The 26,501-nt window shown below is 33.4% G+C and overlaps 2 protein-coding genes and 1 long non-coding RNA gene across 4 annotated transcripts; 1 reads left to right on the forward strand and 2 right to left on the reverse strand.

Moving 5' to 3' along the window:
- Positions 1-7,590: 7,590 nt before the first annotated feature.
- Positions 7,591-8,796, reverse strand: LOC145123254 (uncharacterized). The gene is made up of 2 exons (XR_013715063.1): positions 8,184-8,796; positions 7,591-7,918 (listed from the first exon to the last, which is right to left on the reverse strand). It is a non-coding gene; the product is annotated as an uncharacterized LOC145123254 (long non-coding RNA).
- Positions 8,797-9,872: 1,076 nt separating this feature from the next.
- On the reverse strand, positions 9,873-11,941 carry LOC145125944 (LisH and RanBPM domains containing protein). Its single transcript, XM_079061350.1, has 6 exons — positions 11,785-11,941; positions 10,959-11,118; positions 10,742-10,848; positions 10,514-10,645; positions 10,281-10,437; positions 9,873-10,186 (listed from the first exon to the last, which is right to left on the reverse strand). The coding sequence occupies exons 1-6, from the start codon at positions 11,833-11,835 to the stop codon at positions 10,065-10,067; spliced, it is 729 nt and encodes a 242-aa protein (XP_078917476.1). The 5' UTR covers positions 11,836-11,941; the 3' UTR covers positions 9,873-10,064.
- Positions 11,942-20,148: 8,207 nt separating this feature from the next.
- On the forward strand, positions 20,149-25,211 carry LOC145124717 (helicase-like transcription factor CHR28). 2 transcript variants are annotated; one of them, XM_079060165.1, is made up of 11 exons: positions 20,149-20,521; positions 20,996-21,083; positions 21,163-22,040; positions 22,167-22,223; positions 22,334-22,411; positions 22,509-23,286; positions 23,471-23,601; positions 23,679-23,900; positions 23,974-24,426; positions 24,521-24,730; positions 24,809-25,211. In XM_079060165.1, exons 1-11 carry the CDS (start codon positions 20,369-20,371, stop codon positions 24,911-24,913), a joined length of 3,153 nt encoding a protein of 1,050 aa, XP_078916291.1. In that variant the 5' UTR covers positions 20,149-20,368; the 3' UTR covers positions 24,914-25,211. The 2 variants fall into 2 exon arrangements, with proteins under 2 accessions (XP_078916291.1, XP_078916292.1); XM_079060166.1 differs by having other exon boundaries at positions 22,173-22,223.
- Positions 25,212-26,501: the final 1,290 nt, after the last annotated feature.

Genomic DNA, 26,501 nt, shown 5'->3' on the forward strand with positions numbered 1-26,501 from the left:
TTTATTATTATTATTAATACAGATTACAAATTTCTTGAAGTGGGTAGTGATCAAGATTCCTAAAGAAAACCAGAAAAAGTCTTTTATTTTGGGTTATTGATTCAAGAAATGGGAGTTATTGAAAGATTGGTTTGGATGAACAGTTGCTCAAAGAAACAATGTAGAAGCTTGCTTTGGAGAATGAGAGCTGCCATGAAAAAAGCAGTGAAGAAACACACATTTTTTGTGGCTTTTTATGGAGGTCCCAAGAGACAATTCAATTTTCAATATGATCCTTCAAGCTATGCTCTCAACTTTGATGATGGTACCCATTACCATTATCATCATATTCATAATGTGGTGGTGCATCATAAAATTACCGAAGTACCCCTGCCAAAACAACAACAAGAATCACATCCTTCAAGTACTACTACATCTGCATGGGTCTATGTTATTTGGGTCGGATCTTTCTAGTGTCTTACTTCTTTAGAGTCAGAATCTTCATGCAATACTTGGGTTAGGTTAATTCCGGTCGGATCTTTCTAGTGTTTCTATGTTTTTTAGTTTTCTTTCTTAGGCTTATTAAAGTAGGTTTTGGGTCATTGGCCCGGCCCGCGTCGACCCGGTTCGGTGTTCTGAGAAATGGAAAGAGGTATGAAGTATGAACTTTTTGCATGGATACCTGATAGAAATGGAATTTTAGTTCTTTGCAATTACGCCCTTAAATTATAGTTATTTACATTTTCTCCCCTCATTCTCTAGTTTCCACTTCTGAACATCTTTTTATATAATTATTTGAATTTGATTACTAGATATTATCACTAATCATTCCTAACATACACGAGATGGTGTATTAAACTTTTAAGGTAACCAATTTCATAGTGTTAAATAGTCATATATAACTTAACTTTGATATGTTTTTTACTGGGGAAGAGGCTATGTCTGATTTGGTTTTAAATTGGGTCTGTTTACAGCCATTTGATATATATGTCTTTTACTGTGAGTTTGATAAAAGGTTGATGATTTGGTTTTTTACTGGGTCTGTTTAAAGCCAGTTTGATATAGCCTCTGATATGTCTTTTTTATCGTGGGTGTGATAAAAGGTTGAGTCTGAATTAATGAATTAATGAATAACTATCAAATAATCTAAACATTTTTATGTTCTATTAAAATTATTATGCGGAAAAGAACAAAAGTGTTGATAGGTTGAAATCTAAATACTATGCTTACCTCATAGAGACAGAATAGGTAAAGTACATGTCATTGAATTATGGGGAGTTTAAACTAGTTATAAAACAAGACCCTTAAATTGTACTTGTGATTAAAGTGAAGGGTGACCTTCTGTTAACTTTTTGAAAAAGTCGTAGCTTTTTAATGGTCCTCACGTTTAAAGGGCTAGAGACCAAGTACTAAAAACGTGCATAACCATGGAATTCAAACTTTATAAATTTATCCATCAGATAACCGATGTTATCGTTATGGGAAAATGACACTAAAACGAGTTTGGAAATGCTTCTCATAAGTTACTACGATGATTTTGTTGGTCAAGGATGAATACCAAAGTTATAAAAAAAACAAGATTAAGACGTGTTTGGACATGCTTTTCATAAGTTATTATGGTGATTTTATGAGATTGGTCAAAGATTGGAGTACATGGTTACCAAAAAAAAAAAAAAACTAATTTGTTTGTATAAAATCTATATTTTTATTGGTTGAGAGTGTAACTATTAGACAAGAGAATGTGAAAATTGAATATCTTCTGTGAAATATAAGAATCATCACATTTCTTATTTTTTCTAAGTTAATAGAAAAAAAAAACTCTAACTTCAAACGTTCATCAGCACTGTTTTATATGAGCCCATATTTAGTCCATTTTTTTATCTATATATTATTTATCAAGTGGACTACAACTTTCATTTAGAAAGCTTTAAAGCAAGCTACTTAGTTATCTTTGAACTTTCCAAAAATCACTATTTTTTACATAGCCTTAAAAGAAAATCTTTCCATTCATTTCAAACCACTCATACACTAGTAATAACAACTTCTGGAGCTTAATACATGTATTCCTTCTTGAATTTAAGTTTTTAAACACATTTTTCTTTTTCAAAATTTACATACCGAATGAGTTTAAGAGTTTAAATTCAAAAATGAATGCATGTATTAAGTTCCATAAGTTTTTATTAATAGTACATGAATGGCAAGGCTTCCTTGAATGTTATGTGAAAAATAGTGGTTTTTTGAAAAGTTGAAAAATTGTTAAATAGTTTACTTTGGAGCATTATAACTAGAGATGTAGAGCCCATATATAGTAGCTTTCTAAATGAAAGTTGTAGCCAACATGATCATTAATTCATAGATAAAAGGATCGATAACATCCAAGTTATGAAATAGTTATGGATGTTCAAAGTTAGAAAAAAAAAGTTTTCATGATGCGAAGAATTAATAAATAATTCTAAGTTTTGGAAAAATGTCTCAACAAACTAGGATGCCTGATTTGGAGTTTTTAAAGGGGGACTTCCAATGTTCAAATATCAATTCTAATATATCAATGTAAGGACCCTTGCAACAAATAACGTAATTATAAATTAATCGGTCAATCAAAGATTTATATGAAGATTTATATGAGGAATATATGTGGATTATAATGTTATATTACTCATTTCTTTTATTTATTTATTTACTTATTATTATTATTATTATTATTATTATTATTATTTTTTGCAGTTAACGAATTGGACTGAATTTATCTTTTTCTCTTATATAATTGGTAATTTCTGACCAACTTTAATAAAAATAAATTGTAATTATAAAAGTTTAAAGTATTTTCATTAAAAAAACGGTCAAGGTTATGTTTTACATGCTACAGTTAGCTTATAAGTTAGTTTATTTATCAGGTTATGTATTAAAAAGTTATCCAGACTAACGTTTCAACAAGCTTATTGAGTTTTTTCAAAAAAAAAAAACAAAAAAAAAAAAACAAATATACTATTTTTTAATTATATAAAAACTCAATCTTTACATGTCATTTTATATATTTCAGCTATCTTATTAACTAGTTTTACCAAATGTTAATTTTTTATATAAAAAAAAATAGCAGTTAACTTTTCATATATTTTTGTTAACCAAAATATAACATTAGCCTAACTCATGCATCCACTATTTTACTAGATCCTAATCGATATTTTTGTTACAAGCGAGACTTGAGCTCTTTAGCTGAGGACCTAACTTTCAATAAAGAATGTATCTTTATGTAGACATATAATGTCACATACAAACAAATCGATAAAAATAACTTTCTCGGATATTCTTTTCCGAAAATATAAAAGATGATAAAATTTTCACATTTTAAGTAAAAAATAAAAACGATAAAATATTATCTAATGGAGGAAATGACCATGAGTGTTTGGATCAGACCTCCTAGTTGTTCGAATGGTGATGGTTGAAGCGGAAAACGGTCGGCTTAGTGGCGGATATGAAAGATTCTGATTAATTATGAAGAGGTTGTCGCAGGTGGCTACCGACAACGTTGGATGGAGTTTCCATCGGACCTTCAGTGAAGGTGATTGGAAGTGGTCCTGACGATTTTCCAAGGTAGGAGGTGACACTTTTGGGTATTCTTGCGACTTTATGGCGGAACCAATAAAATTAAAAAAAATTAATATTATATTTTGGAAACAAGTTAATAATCCAATGAAATACTATTTACTAACATAAAGAAATGAATAAACTAAAAGTAATAATCTAATAAAAGGGAATTAATTCAATTAAAAAATTAATTTAAAAAAATTGATAATTTAATAAAATAATAATTATTAATATATAAATATTATATAAGATAAATAATATTTATTAATATATAATAATTCAAGAAAATTAAAAAGAAGGGATGTAAAATTAGTACTTCTAGTTTGGTAAAAAGACAAAAGTACAAAAATGGTCCCTATGGTTTAAGAATAAAATGTCATTTAAAAAATTAACAACCTGTTAAGAGTTCTGTCCCGTCGATACCTTTTCGTCGATATATCGCAGACCTTCAAATTCCTTATGGTTCAAAACGGATATCTGTTTCAAGTTAGGTATCTTTTGGTCCTGTTTATCTTTCTCCTACATGTCCATAAAAGCTTCCGTCAGAGCATCTATGTGCTCCACATTATTAAACGACCAAAAATAACCATTTTTGCAAGTTGAAATATTTTTTAGACCTTAGCTAACGAAATGTGCAAATTATAGGGATCATTTATGTAGTTTTGTCGATATTTAATATTGTTTTATTTTGAAAGTTTTGAAAAAAAATTAAATGATAGATTTTTTATAAAATGTATTCATTTTTATTTTATATATTTAATTAAAGAGATAATAAAAAGAATAATAAAGTTTTTAGGGAAAATGAAATAAAACCCCTTAAGTTTACACAGTTTTATTGGTTTTACCCTTTTTTGCATCTTTTTTCTAAGATTTACCCCATAAATTTCATTAAAGTTTATGGTTTTACTGTTTTTACATTTTCAACTGTTTTAGCTTTCCTTAAAGAGAAACTCGCAAGTAAACTCTTATGTTTGCAACCGAAGCGCTTAAAGCTAGCGATATCAAGACTTGACGGAAAGGTGTCCCATAGCCAAATGTTAAAGATTCAAGTCTCGCTAGATACTAAAGATATAGATTTATGAATATGATAGTGGGTGCATGTGTAGCCGTTCTAAAAAAACTCTTAAGTTTGCAAAAATATACGTATTACTTTATGTATGTTTTTTGTTATTTGTTTTTTTTTTCAGTTTTACTTAATATTTTTTTGCTAACTTTATTAATTTATTAATTTACTCATTTAACCTTTTTCTGATTCACAATAATTGAGCATTTTATGTTGACGTGTCATGCTTTGTTGGCATCTTATAAAAGGTAGTAGGAAGAATGGTGACAATGATGCTTGAATTCGATACCTCCGGACCTCCCGCACATAATATATATGTCTTATTAGTTAACCAAACAATGTTTTCATAAATAACATTACTTTAATTGCAAAATTATATATAAGTAATGTTACTTTACTTATACTTTTGTAACTATCATAATGTATATAATTGACGCTACTTAGGGTAAGGTGCTTGTCTTATATCCGAAAGGTTTTTATATTTATGTTTTTTTATTAACTCTTCTATTAGAAAATGATATTCAATTTTTTACTGTAAATTTATAAGACGTTTCTTAAAATAACAACCCTAAAAAAACATTGGCATTAAGATCTACTTGAACAAGATGACTCCTAATACATGAATAATAATAGGAATAAGCATTCATATGATATCTTAGACATCATTGTTGGCGGGTCAAAATACATTGACCCAACCCAACCCATATAATATATGGGTTGGCGGGTTGAAAACATCAACTCAACCGAACCCATATAACCCGTATAAGTATATGGGTTCGTGGGGTAGTGGGTCGAACCCAACCTGTATAACCCATTTAATAAGCAACACATTTTAAAATGAAATTAAAAAATACAAATAAAATGAAGTCATAAAGTCTTAAATATTCAACATAAACTCATAAGCATAAAGTCATAAACAAGAGTGACGACGACGAGTGGTGTGCGACAGCCGAAGGACGAGAAGACGAGTGGTGTGCGTGCGACACTGCGACAGTCGATGACTCGATCGACGGAGACGGGAGACACGGAGTCGTGAGTTTGGAGATTGAAGATTGAATTTCTTTTTGATTAGGGGCTTTTTAGGGGCTAGGACACGCTAAGTCGACTCGAAGATGTTTTGCAGTTTTGGAATTCGGAAAACGATTAAACGATAATCAAATATTCAAAACTAATAAATAATTAAATATATTTTTTAAACATTATATATATATATATATATATATATATATATATATATATATATATATATATATATATATAAATATAAAATCGGGTTGGCTGGTTGACCCGCGAACCCAAATAGGTAACCCAACCCAACCCATGAAATAAACGGGTTGGCGGGTCAAAAATCTCAACCCAAAATCGTTTATTTTCGTGTTGGGTCAGTGTCGGGTTACGGGTTGGGTCGATGATTGCCACCCCTAGGGGGGTCTTATTTAGCTTAATAAACATTTTTTGATAATGGCGTTTATCAGCTTATGTGATGATATATATATATATATATATATATATATATATATATATATATATATATATATATATATATATATATATATATATATATATATATAAAAGCATTTAGAACTATTTTTGTATTTTTACATATAATATTTTATATAAAAATATTAAGTTATAAGCTAAAAAGGTTACGTTCTAATAAAGGTATTATATTATTTTCATCTTTATAAGTTGTAAGCTTTTTTAAAAAGTAAAAAAAAAAAGTGTCTTATGAAAAATGGTTTTCTTATGGCGGAAAAAGTTATTTCTAAAAATGTTAATCAACTCTCCATGAGTTTTAAGCTTATTGACTTTTTGAAAATAAAATATACTGTTTGGTTTGCTGAATGTTGCTCAAGGAATTTGAATTGGAATTGAGAAAGGAATATGTCAGGAATTTGAATCCAATTTTATATGTTATTTGATTGGTAGGAAATGAAATTGGAATTAATTCAAGAATTTGTTTGGTTCGTAGGAAATGGAATTAAAATTCATGTAAAATAACATAATTACCCTTTTTGTCTGTTTTTGCTTAATTTTACCTTGGTTTCTAACTTATATGTAAAAATATATTATGAAAATTATAAAAACAGTAAAATTTCGGCGGTGGTGGAAGTGGTGGTGGGGACAGTGGGGGTGGTGGCGGCGACAGTGGTGGGTGGCGGTGATGGTGGCTTCGACGGTGGTGGTGATAGTGGTGGTGGCACTGATTGTGGTAACGGAAGTGGTGGTGATGGTGGCAGTGTCAGTTGGTGGTGACAGCGACGGCGGTGATGGTGCTGGTGGTAGCAGCGGCGGCGACGGTGGTAGCGGCGATGGTGATAGTGCTGGTGGCGTCGCAGGCAGTGGCAGTGGTGGTGGTGGTGGGTGGTGGTGGCGGCGGTGGTGGTGGGTGGTGGTCATGGCGGTGGTAGTAGTGGTCGGTGGCAGTGACGGCGGTGGTAGTGGTTGTGGCGGCAACGATGGTGGTGGTGGTGGTCGGTGGGGCGGCATCTGACTGTCATTGATGAGAAAGAATGTTTTCCATCCAATTTTGGAAGGAATTCACTTTTCCTCCATATAGTGGAAACTTTATTTCATTTAGGAATCATTTTTCCTCTTCTATGTCCAACCAAACACATGAATTCGAGGGAATTGGAATCATTTTCCCTCGAATTCCATTTCTTTCATGCCAACCAAACGCACCCTAAGAAAGTCAATAAATAATTGGGATAATGTCACTGTAACACATTCAACTTTTGTCATTTGTCCGATTTGGTCATTAATTTTTTTTTTGCACATTAAACCATTAAACTCGTTATTGACTTGCCAATTATACCATTACTCCCGAATTTAAAATGTTTCCCCGTTGCTTTGCTGATGTGTCATTAATAATCAGTTTGTAAATATTTTTTGGTAGCCACATGTATAAATCCATGTCAACTTTGTCCATCACCATCAAAACCATCCACAATGATCATCAACCATCAACAAAATTTAAAGACTGTACATTTTCTACAAAGAAAACCACATTTCGTACATATCCAGAAACCAAAAAGAACCATTAATCACCATCTCGGAAGAGTAAATGAAGAAAGAAACCCAAAAAATTGATTTCATAACCAAAAAAACCCATTAATCATCGATGATTGTAAAGAACAAATTGGTAGGAGCTTTAAAACGAATCTGAACACCACTGCATAAGATCCATGCCAAAGTGGTGGACTCATCTATTTTCGAATACTTAGTTTCCTCCTCCCAACCACCGAACAACGCCTTAACATCACCCATTCTCCATCTGTACACCACTAAAACCTGCACATAAAACACCCACCATCGCCCCATCATCCTCTTCATCCTAACATCACCATCTTCATCCCAACATCAGAAATACAAATTTAAAAGGGAAGAACTTTGATTTCTGTTTTATGCTACCGATAAACACACACATAAATAAAAAGGGATCAAGCCACTACAACTGTTTCAAGAAGAACAGGAGCTTTTGGCTGTGATCGATACGCAGAATCAAAGGGTAGGATCTCGATTTTGAAAGCTTATTGTTTAATTGTAATCAGATTACCTTGGAAAGCTTATTGTTTCATTTGTATCTTTTCTTGTTTTTGTTCATGGGTTCGAGTTTGTTCATGGGTTTGAGTTTTGAAGACGAACCCAGTAACAAGAATCATGACTTCTTCATCGAAACTTCATCATCACCTGGGATAAAAGAGTTCACCTTCCTCTGATGCCTTTGACGATGCCCTTCAATGAAACCGACAATCCCGACGAAACCGACGCCGACCTCCTACGAAAACAAATCCTTTATGTTACCACTTTGAATACATGTTTTGTGTTGATTTTGAAGCTTTAATTGGCTGGCATCTAGCTGCAAATGACGGAGATGATTCTTCAAAATGGCTATGATCGGTGTTGGGGACCGGTTGTGGCGGCGGTTCTTCACATTCGTACAATGAGTGTTAATTTAGGGTTTCTATTTGGAGGAAATAAAACAAAAAATTAAAAAGGAAAAGCCATGTAGATTAAGATGTGATTTTTTAATTTTGAAATAATAAAAAAAAAGCCACCTAGATCAAGGGTAACCGGGAAACCTTTTAAATTCGGGAATAATGATATAATTGGCAGGTCAATAACGAGTTTAATGGTTTAATGTGCAAAAAAAAAAAATTTAATGATCAAATCGGACAAATGACAAAAGTTGAATGTGCTACACTGACATTATCCCTAAATAATTTTCAAACTTATCCCAAACACCCGTTAAGAAACTAGAAAGTGAATCACAACATATATACTAGTAATAACGTTAAGAAAAAAAAAATACCCAATCAACAAAATATGCCAAATTAGCGTAAATCGGGAAAAAAAAATATAAAATGAGTAAAATCAAAGAGTTGCATAAAATTGTTGGAAAAAATGAAAAAAAAAAAGAAAAAAAAGGAAGTATTTCGGATAAAACCATAAAATTGATTAAACTTAAGGTCTTTTATTGCAATTCCCCAAAGATTTACATACTTCGGATATAAAAAAAAATGTATGGATCAAAATAGAAAAAACCTACAGGATGAAGAGGTTTGAAGCCTTGAATGGCTTCTCAAAAAAAAAAAAAAAAAAAAAAAAAAAAAAAAACCACTCCACTAGTAAAAATTTATGTTAAAGGTTATTCAAAGAATAATAAATAATTAAAATCACCTACCATTAAAAATGCTCTAACTACAATTTTTTTTTGACAAACGAAGAGAATCTAAATGCATAAAAACAAGGGTGGATGTAAAAAAAATAATAATACACTTCCATTCATTTGTATATGGTAACATCCCATTTTCATTTCTTTCTTTCAACCTTTACATGGAGTAATTAACATTTTTGGTCCCTGAATATAGCTAAATTTTACAATTTTTATCCCAAAAATTTATGAAGCAATTTTGTTCTTTATTAGATGTTTTCTTAATGCTGACTATTTTTTGGTACCTATGTATAACTGTTTTTTGTAATTTTGAGCCAAAAAATATAGTAATTAACTTGGAACAGAGACCAAAAACATGTAAATTACTCTTCTACATATGGAATTGTGCTTTGTAAAATCTACACAACTATAGCATTTGTACTTTGAATACTTTTCTAATTAGGACATTATACTTTGAAAATTCTATCATTTTGTGTATAAATGATATCACAAATAAATGAAAGTATGTTGTTATTTCTTGCAACTACCCCTACTTTTTTGTGCAAACTCCATTTGTTTAAGAAAATACCAAAGAAAAAGAGACTTGTTAACATTCAAAATCATTTAGAAACTCCACTTCATTTTACAAGAGATCACAGGCCACTAACAATTGTGTTTACAACTAAAGGATTTTAAAGATGGCAACACACACACACATTTCAAGAAAACCTGGAATTTGCAAGTAACAAATGTTTAAGTAGTTTGACCAAGTCAAAATCAAAGTCAAACAGCGGGGTCTTCAAGTGTGGCTGTGAAAAGATCTGTGATGCGTGGATAAGCTGCCTTTTCATCAAGCTGATTTTGAGCCCATAAAAGCATTCTTAATAAACTTGGCAGCTTCGGATCTGTCAATCGGATCTCATTCAGTCAATGCTAAATAAATAAAAATACAAAGATTCATGGATAATTGGATTTAAATAAAAAAAAAAAAAAAGTAACCTTTTTCATGGCTTTGACTTGTAAGGATTGCAGCATTGACCTCACTTGCAGTTTTTAGACGTTGAGATATGTCTAAAAGATCTCCAACAGGGCTATTCTTCACATCTTCAAATGCCAGCAGGGCAACTGTTCTCTCCAATTCCTCTAGAAAGCTTTGCTGCAATGGTGGGAGTTTATCAGATAAAGGGCATTTTCGGCATATCAAATTGACTATTATTAGTATAAGAAGTTACATTTTCCTCTCCCCTTGGAGCAAGCTCCTCCTGTGCAAATTCCAGAGCTTCTTCAATCTTTCCATTTCTAATCAATTCAATCAACCTTTGCTGCTGCAGATGGAAAAATAGCTGTGGGTTTGTATCTAGAATCTGCATAAAACATATATGGGTTGAAACATTCAAAAAGAAAATAGTAAAATGTCTAGAAAGCCCTTCAATAATTTGTAATCATGACAATAAACTAACCTCAGGATTCAAATCATTAACCTTTTCAATTGCATCTTCAACGTTCCCTGACTGAACAGCTTTTTTAACAGCCATACGATCTGTAATGGTTGCAAGATCTATATCCGCTGTTTATATTATTAAGGAAATTCATATAAAAGGAAGAAAATGATTCAAATTGACACATTAACATTGAAAAATAAATAAATAAACTCATTAAAGAGATGAAAATGGATGCGTTCTGTTCCAGATTCCATTCGGAACTTTTCTGCTGCATCAACATATCCCTCAGTGACAAGAAAATTCATAACCAATTTGTTCATGTCTTCTTTTCGGATTTTAACATCATTAAGCTTTTTCTCCCATTCATCTCTTGTTATTACCTTCTTTGAAGTAGCCTATATATAATAATAAATTGTAAATAACAACATTGTCAAATCCATCATAAGAAAAAGACGTGGGGAACTTGAAAACAATTGGGCTCTGACAGTGATTTGCAATTTTATCTGTTATTAATCTTTTCAACCTTGAAAACAATATCGTTTAGGTTTACAATTTTCAAATAGAAAACAAAAAGTTTGCATCTGTTCACAATCAGGTTTGAACCAAACTTGGTTCAGTTCAATTTGATTTTCGATTATATTACTTTTTTTCAAAGCCGATGAACAGCCATAACTATAAACTGTCTGAAGATAGATTAATTTACAATTCCAGATCTCCTGAAACTTACATATCGCGGGTAATGTACAAATTTAACTGCATCAGGTACAAGTACTAATTAACCTTCTACATAACCATATCGTTATATGTTCAAGCAGAGTTGCAGATATTATTCATGAAAAAACAAATGAATAATCGATTCGTAACCATTAATCTCGATTAAACCCTAATAAGTAAGAATTACAATATTCATTTCAAAAAAACGTAAAGCCCTAAACTCAAAATTACAAAAATCACAACAACAACAACAACAACCTTTAACTACACAGCTGATTGTATCGGGGCAGGGAATATGATTTAATTTTCTCGAAGAACGAATGGGAAAAAAAGGGATAAGTTATTACCATGGCTTCAATTTCTGCTAGTTGACGGATGACACTCCAAAACAATGACATCAGTTTACTGCTCTAACCTTCAAACCCATCTAAAGAATCGTAACACTTTGATCAGTTTGATTGAATTTCGACTTTTGAATTTTGTAGATCGAGAAAAGAAGAAGAACAATCGGGTTTTATGCGTGTATTGATTGGGGAACTATCGATCAATATGATTTTTTAAAACTGACCCCTGGGGTTATGGATATTATTTTTTAGCCCAATCTTTGAAATTTGGTTTTTTCTATCTTCCTTGGTCTTTAATTATATAGGAATCTAATGGATTTTTATATAAACGTTTTTATTATATTCAAGAGTAAATTAATGACATCTTCTTCTTCTTTTTTTCACTCGGCACAATCCCAAATATTTTTTTAAGGTTTGTGTTACTCATGAAATATTATATTCCTTTATCATATTCTAATCATCATAATATTCTTTCCACATCGGCATCTACCGTTTCATGGTAAACAATTATCGTTGCCACTTTCTACTACACCTTTCTCTACTCAGCTAACTTATGACTATTGTTCGTTACTCCGGCTATCTCTACTCCCTCTCGTCGGAAACCCACATCGAACAACCTACTACTGCCACCTCTTTACTTCGTCTCTCTTTAACTCATGCAAAAATTGACTCTTTCCGACGACCCTTATGTAATACCCGTTTTTCACAACATATATTATTGTTTACGTATGGAAAGGATTTAGTGGAATAACGTGATTGATTACTCCGAGACGATTCTGTGGATATAAAGATCGTCGAAAACGGAGTTCGTATGAGGAAGTTATGACCGTTTGAAGTTAGGGTAAAAGTATGTTGTTGTTTTGAGAAAGTCAACAAAAGTCAAAGTCAAACGGTCAACTTTTGGGTTACCACAGCGTGGTAGTGGTTGAGTCACCGAGACACATGTTGAGCGTTGAAGGACACGCGGTATGAAGACGAAATACGTGGCAAGTCGGAAACCGCTTGAACACCACAACGTGGTCAATAAACCACAACAGCGTGGTCGTGCGCAAGTATACATAGATTTCATTTGTGTCATTTTGAAGGTTTTTGCGCAGTAGGTGAGTAATCTCACTTCTTTTCTAGATATATATTGTCTAGATGTATGTTATTGTTGTATTGTGTTGATTACGTGTTAAATACAATAGTATGATTATTGTGTATTGTTATGTTTAGAATTGGAACCCGTAAGGTTACACTTGTACTTTGGTACGGGAGAATTACAGGTCAACGACCGACTTAGTTTCTGAACGCTATACTTGTAGATTGATATTGGTTAATGTAAGTCAATGTCGGACTTAGTGTTTGAACGTCATACTTGTATACTGTTAAGAAATGTGAACTGGTAATGGATATTTAAAAGTTATAGAGTAATATAATTATGGAAATGATTTGAATTATTAGTTTATGATGGTATCCTTGGTGGCTGTAATATCATCAATAGAGAAATGTAAATTTATAGCGAACTTAGTGTCAGTGGTGTTATATTTGAAGGATTATTGCAGAAGAGTGATGATAGTCTTGGTGACTGTAATACCATTAGTAGATGAATTAGTAATTTATGTAATATTAATTACTATCAAGAGAAGTTATAGAAATTAATAGTAGCTAACATGACTATAACTCTATTATGCCTTCTGAGTAAGTGGAATGTTTGATAGTATGGTTAGTGACATTGCATGTTTATTGAGTTGCAAGATGTTGGTGTACCGTTAGTGTACATATATGTGTTAGACTAAAGTAGTTTTGTTGGCCGTAAGGTAATGTGATAAGGTTATATATATATATATATCATTGATAAAATTATAACAAGAACAATATTGTGTCCTAAATTGATAGGACTGAAATTGATGGTAGCATGGGTTATTGTAATCTTATATTTGAGGAATGTAAGCTAATGATGGATTTAGTATCTATAACACTGTACTTCTATATTATTTTGAAAGAAGTAGTGGTATGCTTGGTGCTGTAATTACCATTGTGCGGGGGATCAGTTGTTAGTGGTATGCTTAGTGCTGTAATTACCATTGTTTATCTCCAATGCAAATAATGTTTATTGTGGTGTGCTTAGTGTTTGAAATATCCCAAAAATATGAAGTAAATTTTTTCTCTAAGTCAACCAGAAACAACCATTCATTCATTCCAAATACCCAATCAAAGTGTAAGGAAAATGTATCAAAAGTCATTAGAGTACAAAACAAAGTCATAGAATACGAAACAATGGTGGACGTTATGCGATCATGTCGGGCCCTTCCCTTTCGAACCAGATGTACCTGAAAACATTAAACCACAAACTGTAAGCACAAAGCTTAGTGAGTCCCTCAAAATAACACATAACACATACATATAAATAGGCCCCGCCCACAGCATAACGGGACCCGCCCGAACTGCATACGGGCTCTGCCCACAGCATAACGGGCCCCGCCCAAAAAGCATAACGAGCCCTGCCTACAGCATAACGGGCCTCACTCAAAACGATATATAAAACATACATACACATGCAATAGTCATAAAGAACAAGCACATACATGCATATCAACAAGTGTCACAAAGACCACTATCATCCTACAAACATAATCCAGTAGGCCGACATTGGTGTCTTCGACCCATAAGTACAATGAAGAGACTCACCTCAATTCGTCAACAAATAGATCTCACTCATGAGCCTATGATGATAAAGTCTCTCCCACTAAACATATCCAAAACCAAACTCTAATCAGCAATTAAGGTAATTCTCCAACTCATCAAGTCCAAATACCAAGATAAACCCTCATTTGGATAAAAGACCATTTTTCCTTTCTGAGTCCTCAAACCCTCACAGTTAACCAAAAGTCAAACTGGTCAAAAAACCAACGGTCAACCTTTCATTAACTTACGCACTACGTACACCATACTCTATGCAGGGCGCAAAGTCCTTTTCCAGAAACGGGCCAAAATCGAGCTATGTTGGGCGTAGCTCAGATTACTCCCCACGTACTAAGTTGTCAAGCAAAATTCACTTTAAGCTCTTAATACATAAAGACAAGCCATCAAATGCTCAGATCTGGTCCCAATAAATGTCCAAATGATAAAGTTGATGACTTTATGCCTTTGCATGGCTACATGGAACTTAAAATCAAACCATAACTTTCTAACTTCTTCTAATGTCCAAAATCTCTTACATGGAAGAAAGGTAGAAACCAAGATCCCATTTTTATGTCCTAACAACTTTAGAACAACGGAAAACTAGCAACCTGAAGGTCTGGAGTAGCTTATACTCACAAGACACAAGATTATGGGACAAAAAGGCATGAAAATCAAGATACTAAAGAGATTCTAGCACATGTATCAACAAGTTACAAGCTTTATACCTCCTAGAGTTGAGAAATGCAATGTAGGTTTTGGATCCACATGCTTAAGCTTCAACAATTTTCAAGCTTGGACTTCTCCTTCTTCAAGATGCACCCAAAACACACAAGGCTCAAAAGTTGCTCTAAGGGACTAGGGTTTCATGTTATATGCTCAAGAGGGTGGAGGCTAGTAGTAAGAAGGGCCTCAAGGAGGTTAAGGACCTTAAATAGGGTCCAAGACCCCGAAATTAGGATTTGCACCCTGCGTAACTTGGGTTACGCCCCACGTAGGGCAACAAACCCCCGCATCCTATTAATGAGTGTCACAACTAGGAATTCTAATGCTTTTGTAAACATTAAACAAGGATAACATTGTAACTAAAACTTGAAAGCAATGTATGATGCTTAATCAATGACAACAAAATTCCATCAAACACTCTATACAACACTTCAAATAGTCAACAAAAGATTGGAAACCCTAAAAAAATCCCAGTTTGAGTCCATTATGGACTAGGATTTCCTTATTGGGCCATAACAAATTCGATTAGCTTTAATGGACTCAAATCCATTTTCTTATGCAAAATTGGGCCGTGATCTACTCTAAAGTCCCAATGGGCCGAAAATCATCAAATTGGGCATCATATTACGGACTCAAGCACAAAAGGCCCAAGCCATTCTCTTCCTTCTCTCTCTCTCTCTCTCTCTCTCTCTCTCTCGACCCAAGTAGAAAACAAAAAAGGGGGAAAAATGTAATTAGGGAGGGTTGACCTTAGAGGTGTCACCTCCTTATTACACCCCATATCTCCATGCAAAACCCAACATGTATCCATGTTAGTCACTTCATCACCTCTCTCTTCCCCTCTCTTTTTCTTCTTCGGCCGAGAGCACAAGGAAAACACACACATACAACTTCAAACTTCTTCCAAACTCTCTCAAGCATTCTTCTCCTTCTCACTCCAAAATATCGAAATTTTCCTTGTGCATCAAAGAGGGTTTTCAAGAGAATATCATCACTTCTTGGTAAGTTATACATATGCAAGGATTATATAACTCTTTTCTCATGATTAGATCCCTTATCTTAAACATTTGTGATAATCACACTCCTAGAATCACCTCAAGTTCGAGATCCACATCAAGGTGTTGCTAGGACCAAAACTCTTCCATTTCTTTCTTCAAAACCGACAACAACAAGAAAAGGTGAGTTCATACCCCTCTATTTTCGGTTTTCATATGATTTATGGGGGAGAATACAAGTAAAATGTGAAGATCTATGTGTATTTGTATGTTATGTGTGATTTCTTGTGTTTTTGTGGTAAATATGTGCTAAAAATGAAGGATATTTCGAGATCTATAGTTCAAGAAGGGAAAATATGTGCTCTAGGTCATATTTCACTTAACATGTCAAGATAAACTACTATACAAGCTTTAAAATAACAAACTACAACATAAAACTCATTATTGGACTATTTTTGTCAAATAAACAAAAGTTTGGGAAAAAGTTGTCATTTACGGTTTTTACAAGGTTCAAAATGTCAAAACAGTTAAAATGGAGGTTTTTATGAACATTATGCTTTTCAAAGGACTAAAAATGTAAATTGTAGCCTATTGGGCTAAAATTTTGGGCTTTTCGACCCATAGGCCCAAAGTTGCGAAAAATATGGTTTTAAGGGGGCTGAAATTGTAAATTTCTCAAAACAGTGAGTAGAAAGGTAAATAAATCTATTTATGGGGTTAAAATGACCTTATTTGCTAAAAAGGATTGAAAATGCAAAGATTTTGGATTTTGGGTAAAAAGTGTAAACATTACGAAAAGTGTGGATTAAAATGCAAGTCTTTTAACTAAAGGGTTGAAGCTTTCTAAAATTTACTTTTGGGCTTAAAACATTATTTAAATAAGTGTTTGGGTCAAAAATGTCAAGAAAAATAGTTCAAGGACCTAATATGTCATTTTTTTATAAAAAGGACTAAAATTGCCAACTTTACCAAAATAAGGAGCTGAATAGGTCAAACTAATATTTTTGTTCAATTATGTTAATAATAAAATAATCGGGTCAAAATATACAAAACTTTATAACTTATGGGTTTTAAATAGAAAAATAACTATTTTTATAAATCTATGAATCGTTATAAAACAAATTCGTGATTTTTACGACATATCAATTAAACAACTCGCAACATTAATACTATACAAAACAAGTAAACATTCTAATGGTTGGGCTTGAGAGATTGTAATCATGCTTATTGGGCCTTCGTGACTCATTAACATGACTTTTGGGCTCAACATTAATAACACATGTTATTGGGCCTCTTGTGACCCAATTACATGCTTAAAGGACACTCAATGGTTTTTACATGCTATTGGGCCTCAGTGGCCCATTAGCATTACTAGTAAGGTCCAAATAAACTTTATGCGAAATGGGCCAACGCGCCTTTCGTACACTCGACAGCCTTAAATAACATACGAAATTAGTAGGGCCTAGTAGTCCTCTTCTCCTCGTCTGTTAGGCTTATCTTCTCTTCAAGTAAACTAAAATCAGATCATTAATCAAGGTTAATCAAATTCATGTGGATTAAGTGAGTAATAACGGGTGACACCAATAAGTGTCGGTCGTAGTCTGTAGTTGTAATCAAAGTCTCCTGAAGGGAGAGCGAGAGTTTGTGTATAGATCTATACGGGGGTGACTCCCCCACACCTAAGCTGTTCGCTACAGTTAGACTCGGCCAGTCTAGGGTGACAAAATCTTAAGATCAAATTTCGGTGTTCATTAGAATGCCAAGACAGACGAACTAGTCATTATCATGCATGGTTATAACGACTCACGTAGAAATCCGATATCATTTAAGTAATCAAGGAAAATCATATTCATTCGATGTGACGATACAATAATGCAAAACAATCACAACTTTTTATCGGAAAACATCGGGTTTTCCGGGGAAACCAACCTTACTCATTTGTACTTTCAAAAACTATAATGCAAAACTTCTCGTTTATTCATGTTTTGAAATCATTCACGCATATACTTACATGATCATCACAACATTTTCAAGAAAAGTCTTAATACAGAAAATATCAGATTTTCTGGGTTTTAACGAACGACATAAACTATTTTACATCAAAAACACTTATGAACTCACCAACATTATATATGTTGACCGTTTTTAAAATAACTTGTATTCTCAGGTAATCGTTAGACAAGGAAGCATCCAATGTGTTGAAAGTTTCTTTTGTAGTTGCTAATCACCAAACACTTTATATTTTGGGATCATGTAATGTAAACCATGTACTTGATGTAAACAATGCCAGTTGTACTATGTAATGTTTGGTGATGAATGTGTTATGTTTCATGTATATTTATTGTGATAATATTTCAATTTAAGTCACGCGAGCCCTCGGACGTTTCCGCCGTCTGGTTCGGGGGTGTGACAATGAGTTACACCATGCGTAACTAGGTAACTATGCCCCACGTAGAGTCACAACTCACAATTCTCAAAAATAATTAATCTTAAAACATGAAGAAATGTACATGAGAACCGGGTGTTACATATATCTCAATCATATAAATTTGTATAAAATCATTCATGATGTCTACTATAAAATTCAATATGGCATAATTTTTTACATTTAGGTATGCATGATGCTGACATTTCGTCTACCGTGGCATTCGATATAACAAAATTATCCAATTTAAATGTGCTCTAATGATGGAATGATAACCCCCAAAAAGGTTTAGTAAAAATTGCATATTCTTGCACGATAACCACACATAATGAGTATTATCCTTCAAGGTTTTTACACACTCAAATGGTTGCAAGCCGCAACGTAGAATTTCATGATTTAATGCAGTTATCATTCGTTCCAACAACAATGGAGAACCCAATAAACACGAAACGAATTATCAGAAACATAAAGAAATTTGTTTTGTAGAGGGAAAGAAGAGAGAGCAAAGAAAGCTACGATTTTGGTTCAAGAAGTCCTATTTATACTAAATCCCTAAAAATCGAATTAAAGATGACAACAACACTATCATGACGTGCCACATGTCACAAATTGACCATATAAAAAACTTGGAGCTTACCCAATTCCTCAAGACTTATAAAGACTTCCTTGTGCCTATCCATGAAGTCAACGTGTGGTTAACACACTAGCGGGGTCGATCCAATTTGAACCTTGTTTAGAATAAGGGCTCCTGAACCTTGTTTAGAATAAGAGCTCCTCAATTTACAACAACCGATGCAAAATGTGTCTAAATTATGTCATTTTGCGAACTTCACGTCTTATGTCTACAACCTGGTTAGGCACGTGTGAGCTTGATCCATTCCTTAAGGTTCACTAAAGCCTTTGAAGGCTTAAGGTAGAAAAAACTTATAAACCCACAAAAAATTATCCCTAGCAATATAGGTTAAAGGTAATTTAGCAACTTGTAAATATAACCTATTAAATTTCCAACAAAATTATCGTTCAAAAAAAAAGTTTCCAACAAAATTAAACTGTTTTTAGAAGTTTCACTCATTTTATAATATTATATACAATGTGTAATATAATAACCGTATATAAACTAACCTATGTGAACAAAATAAACGGATGTTCATAAACATAAATAAACAAACGATGTCATTATTTCTGTTTGTTTGTTTAATTAAATGAAAAAAAGGCATGTTATATATGTTAATTTATTAAATAAATGAAAATAAACAAACTTTCTACCAACCGATTGTATTTAATAAGCGGACATAAATAGAATCCGCAGACTTTCAAAATGGTCGATGAGTGAATCATCTTTTCCTCTTCCATGCTTGTGTAAATTGTAAAATGATGTTTATATTACCTAAAGTGGAATGAATATGAGTTTGTTTGGAGTCACGTTTTTGAACCTATTTTGTAAATAAAACGTTAAATTTATTTATTTTTTAAATAAAAAATAGAAAAAATAGTCAAGAAAGGTCGAAAGCCATGCGCATTGAATATTTGATTCCATATATACGAGTCCAATAACGAAAGCAAACGTCAATTTTGGATTTCCTCGTGGATTCTTCACTGGATTTCCTTATAACAATCTGGCAATGATCTTTAGTTGATTCACAGAAATTAGGGCACAATAGAAGGCAAATGTGTTGTTCAATGTTCACTGTGGCTGTTTGAAGAGGTAAAGTGAAGGGTTTTTTCTTTGGAATTTGAAGTGACCATCATTATAGTAGTAGCATTGCCGTCGTAACAGACGATGATCATGGCAAACAGTAGTTACTCGTACGTATATCAGTTTGATGGCGATGATGGTTACGGGTTTGCTTCACCCGCCAATGACGACGAGCCGGTGGACTTGGTATCGTTGTTTAATACGATTGGGGAGAAATCCCGCGGCGACCATTCGGAGGTAGATTTAGCATATTTGTTTGTTTGTTTTGGTTGCGACTTAAGTGATTTGGAGTTTCATCGTGTGAATTTGCTTAGAGTTTGTGAAAGTTGTTGTAATGTGGTTGATTTATGGATGTGTATATGCATGTTTTTACATGAAAAGCTCGAAACTTTTGGTATTCTTTCGGATTCTTAAGCGATTTAAGGTGGATTGGTGTCTGATTTTGTGAATCTGTTAATGTAGTTGAGTTGTGGATGCGTATGTTTTGACATGAAGAATTAGACGTTTTTGAAAAATAATTTGTAAACTTTTTTTTTCTGGATTTCAAGCGATTAGAGATGAATTGCAGTATGATTTTGTAAATTTGTTTAAAAGTGTATGTCATTGCTGTAAACTATTCAAAGACGAGTCATCTAATTTTTTCATGTATAGGTTGAAAAAACTAGGGTTTGCGTTTCCTTGAACAGTTTCTATGCAATGTAACTTGTGCAGAATGGGCTGGCTGATCCTTCATCAACTACTATACCCTGTAGTGAGTTGGCTTCACATGGTGCTAATGAGCACTCTGAAACCCACAATGGTAATCTTGTCTTCTAAACAAATTTATGATTATTTATCACAGTTTTTTGAGTTTGATCCATGTATGCCTCCTTTTTCAGGTTCACTTGCATTTCCCCTTTTGCGTTACTCAGAAGCCTCAACTTCAAGAACTTTCTGTTCAAGTGATTCATCTATTACTGATAAACTTACATTTAATTTTGGCTATGAAAAGCTGGAATCTGAATTTCATCCAGATGTTTTTCCAGCACATGTTAGTTCTTGGTTAGCAACTCATGGAGGTACAGATACTCAAGATTTTATGTCATTTAGCCAGCATGCCATTAAAGAAACTTACTTCGAGAGAGATAATAGGAATGATGTTTTTGGGTTTACTACTATTAGAAATGATAATCATCAACTGATGGATAATTATGAGATAACTGATGGAATATTTGACGATTCAGTTGGAAACAGTTTATTAGAGGCCTCTGTCAACATGGAATCCCAATTCATGGATCTTAGTATGTATCCTGACATTCTCCATGATCCCAATGACGAGTTTTGTATGCCATCTATAACAAGCATAAATGAACCATATTGTTTTGGTTCAAATGATACTTATGGCATGTTTTTTGATAATAAGATTGAATCAGAGGAACATTTAGTTCATGATATATCAATAAACAGTGTGATGAATTATGAGACTGTATCTGAAAGCCCATATGTCAGTGTTGAAGGCAGTAAGACCTTTTTGGCAAGTGGTGAAAGTTGTTTGGGTGAAGCTGCTGAAGAGTCAAGAAATGGATTTCATGGGTTTCATAGGTGTAATATGGCAAAAAGAACACAAGTGGTTGTGAACAATGAAAACCATGGTACACATGTTCCAAATGGGAATTCACTTGTCTCTGCACAAAAAACATCTGCAAACATGCGAAAAAATGCAAAGCTCAAAAAGAATGATGAAAAGTCTGCTCATCAAGCTTCATTACAGTTACAGGTCAGTAACGTCTAGTGGTTCAAAATCATGTCAAAATGTTTATGACCCTCATTTGCAACTTTTGGAGGACTGACAGTGTATTATGTTTAGATTGAAATTGGTTCTCATGATGTTCATGTTGTTTAGCTGCAGGAAACATCTCTAAAAGATGGTGGCTTGACAGTTCCCCTTTTGAAACACCAGGTTTGAAAGTTGTGTACAAACCTTTCTGTTTCAGGGTTCCAAAAACTGGAAAAATGGAACCTTCTTTTGAACATAAAGTTGATAACTTTTTATATTTTACTATGTAACAGCGGATTGCTCTGTCATGGATGACAAAGAAAGAGACAAAAAGCAGACACTGCTGTGGAGGAATTCTTGCAGATGATCAAGTTTATATCCGTATTCCTTTTTTGTTTTTTGTTTATTTCATTCTGAATCAATAGTATAATCTCTGTATACACTGTTTATTGATTATTTATATTGCAGGGGCTAGGCAAAACAATATCTGCAATCGCCCTTATTCTCAAGGAAAGGTCTCCTCCATTATCTATTGAAACAAAAGAGAAACAACAAGAGACTTTGAATTTAGATGATGAAGAAGAAGATGTTATTTTGCATACAAACAACATAAAAACCAGTCTAGCAGCAGGGACACTTGTCGTTTGCCCTACAAGCGTTCTTCGTCAATGGAACGAAGAGTTACAGAACAAAGTAACCAACGAATCCAATCTCTCTGTTCTCGTCTATTACGGAGTAAATAGAACCAAGGATCCAATCGAGGTGGCAAAGTACGACGTCGTCCTCACCACATACGCGATTGTATCCATGGAGGTTCCAAAACAACCGCTGGTTGAAGAAGACGATCGTCAAACTCAAACAAAGCTCTCACCCAACAAGAAAAGGAAATATCCTCCTACCACCTCTGTCGAAAGTTCCAATTCTGATTTAATTAATCGGCCTCTTGCAAAATTAAGATGGTTTAGGGTTATACTGGATGAAGCTCAGAGTATTAAGAATTACAAAACACAAGTCGCTAGGGCTTGTTGGGGCCTTCGAGCTAAACGCAGGTGGTGTTTATCCGGAACGCCGATACAAAACTCCATTGACGATCTTTATAGTTACTTCAGATTCTTAAGATACAATCCGTTTTCTGTATTCAAATCGTTCTGTTCCCAAATCAAAGCCCCAATTCAAAGGAATCCGGTATCTGGATACAAAAGGTTACAGCTTATCTTGAAGACGATTATGCTTCGACGCACAAAACGTAACTATAATCTATATTTCTTTCTTTTAGAGTATATTACATTTTGGTCCCTAGGTATAGCTTATTTTTCAATTTTGAGTTTTGTAACGTCAAAAAGGCAAAAAAATCAGGACCAGAATTGCAAAAATCAGCTATAATAAGGGACCAAAATGTAATTTAATTTACTCTGATGAAATTTTTTCAGGTACACTTGTTAAGGGAGAACCGATTATCTGTTTGCCGCCAAAAACCATTACCCTGAAAAAAGTCAACTTCACAGAAGAAGAGCGTGACTTTTACCGCAGTCTGGAGGCTGAATCACGTGCTCAATTTGCAGTTTGTTATTTTTACTTTTAACCTTTTCTTTTTTATTAATAGTTTTAAATATTGTTAAGTTTTTAATGTGTATTCAGAAATATGCTGCTGCTGGGACTGTGAAACAAAATTATGTAAACATATTGTTGATGCTTCTTCGGTTAAGACAAGCATGTGATCATCCTTTACTTGTTAAAGACTGTATCCCAAGTACTAACAGGAGATTGTCTGTTGAAAAAGCAAAAGAGCTTCCATCTGAAAAACTAAACACTCTTCTTAAATGTTTGGAAGCTTCTTTAGCGATTTGTGGAATATGTAATGTATGCACAACAACATTTCTAAACCCTAAAAAGTAACTAAAACCCTATTTGACATGATGAATTTGTTGTATAGGATCCACCTGAAGATGCTGTTGTAACAAGTTGTGAGCATGTGTTCTGCAATCAGTGCATCCTGGAACATCTTTCAAGTGATGATAATCAATGTCCATCTTCAGATTGCAAAAATCTCATTAGTAAATCTTTGGTTTTTTCTAAATCAACACTTGAAGTTTCTTCTGGTTCACCAGAATCTGAGCCTTGTTTGAAGATTGAACCCATTAAAGCACTCGATTCCTCCAAAATCAAAGCTGCCCTCCAAGTCCTCCAATCCATTTCAACACCCAAGGGTATTTTAGGAAATGCACCCGTAAAGGAGAAAGCGATAGTCTTCTCACAATGGACAAGAATGCTGGATTTGCTTGAAGTTTGTCTTAAAGATTCCTCAATTGGCTACCGAAGACTGGATGGTACAATGTCTGTTGTCGCTCGAGATAAAGCAGTGAAGGATTTCAACACTCTACCTGAGGTTTTGTCTCTTTTTTGTGAAATTACTCTTTTACCCTCAGACTTGTTATGATTTATAATTTTATATCCTAAGATTAGATTGTCTTGTTTTGTAGGTAAGTGTTATGATTATGTCTTTGAAAGCGGCTAGCCTTGGGTTAAACATGGTTGCTGCTTGTCATGTAATTCTACTGGATCTTTGGTGGAACCCAACAACCGAAGATCAAGCAATCGATCGAGCTCACCGAATTGGCCAAACTCGCCCGGTTACAGTTTTACGACTCACCGTTAAAGATACTGTTGAAGATCGCATTTTAGCCCTTCAGGTAGGTATAATACCTGGTAACTGGTAACCGGTAGCTGGTAGCAGGCGGGACTAAAATTGCAAATTGTTGTTTTTGTAGGAAAAGAAGAGAAAAATGGTAGCATCAGCGTTTGGAGACGATGATAATGGTGGTTCGAAGACGCGTCTCACTGTTGAGGACATGAGATATCTATTTCAAGCATAATTACGGGTATGTCCTTTGTCTACACCCGGGGAAAGGAATACACTTAACTTAAAAAAAAACGTTGATTTTTTGTGATCTCGCTAGTTTTTTTTTGCGTGTCACCTTTAATCGACATTATTAACATTGGTTTTTTGGGATTTTCTTGGATTCTTGAAAGAATATATATTGTTTTGGAAGATGGTGGATGATCTATAGGAGGTTGGTGTAGTCTATGGCAATCTATTTTGAATATGACAGTTTATGAAATTGTAAGCATTGGAATACATTTTGGTTGACTTCAACATATTCATATTATCCATTTGACTGATTGAAGATTAAGTTATAACTGTTAGGTAAACAAATTTGATTTGTCAACTTTATTATCAATTATCATCTTATAAAACTAGAGGTTTGATGTTTGACTTTACTAATAATCTGTACAACATTGTTAAATAGTCTCTATCAAAAACACTAGTTTTTGGCATATACCCGGTAATAAGTTAAAAAACTCCTTAAATATGTTTTAGCCAAACACCCTCTTAATAAAAGATTTAGATAAAAAGCAAACGACTCAAATGGTTGAAACCAACTCAAAATATCTTTTAATGCATACAATCTTTTATATTTATTTGAAATATTATATTATAATTGTAACACTGATATAATTTTTTTTATCTCTCCAACTAAAAAGATTGCTAGTCAATGGTTATTTATTAAAAGTAATTTCAAAATCAAGGTGTTTAAACCTTTATTATATGTAAGATTGTTGATATGCTATCTACTTGTTCGTTGTATGTCATTCACCATATTAGTTTAGTATGTGTCTATATAGGTTACAGTTTAGAGATATTCATGGAAATGATCAGATTTCGTAGTTACAATTTTTTTCTTTGAGAAGTTGCGAAAATTGCCATAAAATAACACAATTTCGGAACTCATATTTGTAGTTAGTAGTTCTATCTAAATGAATTCGCAACTAAGCCAAGCATGGTGTAGACTTTTTTTTTTTCTTTATATGGTTGGCACAAATGAAGCAATTAAAATATTATATATATGGTGTAATATAAGGCGATATATAGGTATTTTGTTGTTTATATATGAGTTTCGAAACAATGAACAAGTTCGAAACTCTTATGATTTGCACCTTTGCAACTTCATATTGTCTCTCCTTGTTGAGCTTTGAAGTGATTTTTTTTTTTTTTTTTTTTTTTTTTTTTTTTTTTTGTAAAATTGATTAATAAGTTGCTAAACTTGGAATATAGTCGTCTTCCAATTTGAAACATTGGTCATTACCTAGAACAACTACAAAAATCATATAAACAATATCTAAATTCATAGTATAAATTTGGATGAAGGTTTGAACTTGTTTTTGAGGTTGTTTGTGCTTGAGTTGTTATTAAACCAAAATGAATTAAGCCCACACAATAATGAATTGTAGGATGTGCGTGTTCTACAATGGGTAGTCTGAGAACACATAGGGAGAAGTTGGAACTTTTATGTGACTTTTGTGTACATGTTCATCTCATGTGCTCAATTGAGGACGATCGTAGAAAAACCATTAGAATAGGGCATTCGTCGATAATTGAAAATGAACACAACTGGAAGTCTT

The sequence above is a fragment of the Lactuca virosa genome, chromosome 7 (assembly GCF_052849685.1).
Source record: "Lactuca virosa cultivar CGN04683 chromosome 7, Lactuca_virosa_CGN04683_v6, whole genome shotgun sequence".
Taxonomy (NCBI): Eukaryota; Viridiplantae; Streptophyta; class Magnoliopsida; order Asterales; family Asteraceae; genus Lactuca; species Lactuca virosa.

Bases quoted from the DNA above. Each gene is read 5' to 3' on its own strand.
- LOC145124717 (XM_079060165.1), top strand. From the start codon at position 20,369: ATGATCATGGCAAACAGTAGTTACTCGTACGTATATCAGTTTGATGGC. The intron at 22,224-22,333 runs GTTTGAAAGTTG...ACTATGTAACAG, and splicing joins TTCCCCTTTTGAAACACCAG to CGGATTGCTCTGTCATGGAT. The intron at 23,287-23,470 runs GTAACTATAATC...AAATTTTTTCAG, and splicing joins TATGCTTCGACGCACAAAAC to GTACACTTGTTAAGGGAGAA.
- LOC145125944 (XM_079061350.1), bottom strand. From the start codon at position 11,835: ATGTCATTGTTTTGGAGTGTCATCCGTCAACTAGCAGAAATTGAAGCC. The intron at 10,849-10,958 runs GCATCCATTTTC...TAATATAAACAG, and splicing joins AATGGAATCTGGAACAGAAC to CGGATATAGATCTTGCAACC. The intron at 10,187-10,280 runs GTTACTTTTTTT...TCCGATTGACAG, and splicing joins AAGTCAAAGCCATGAAAAAG to ATCCGAAGCTGCCAAGTTTA.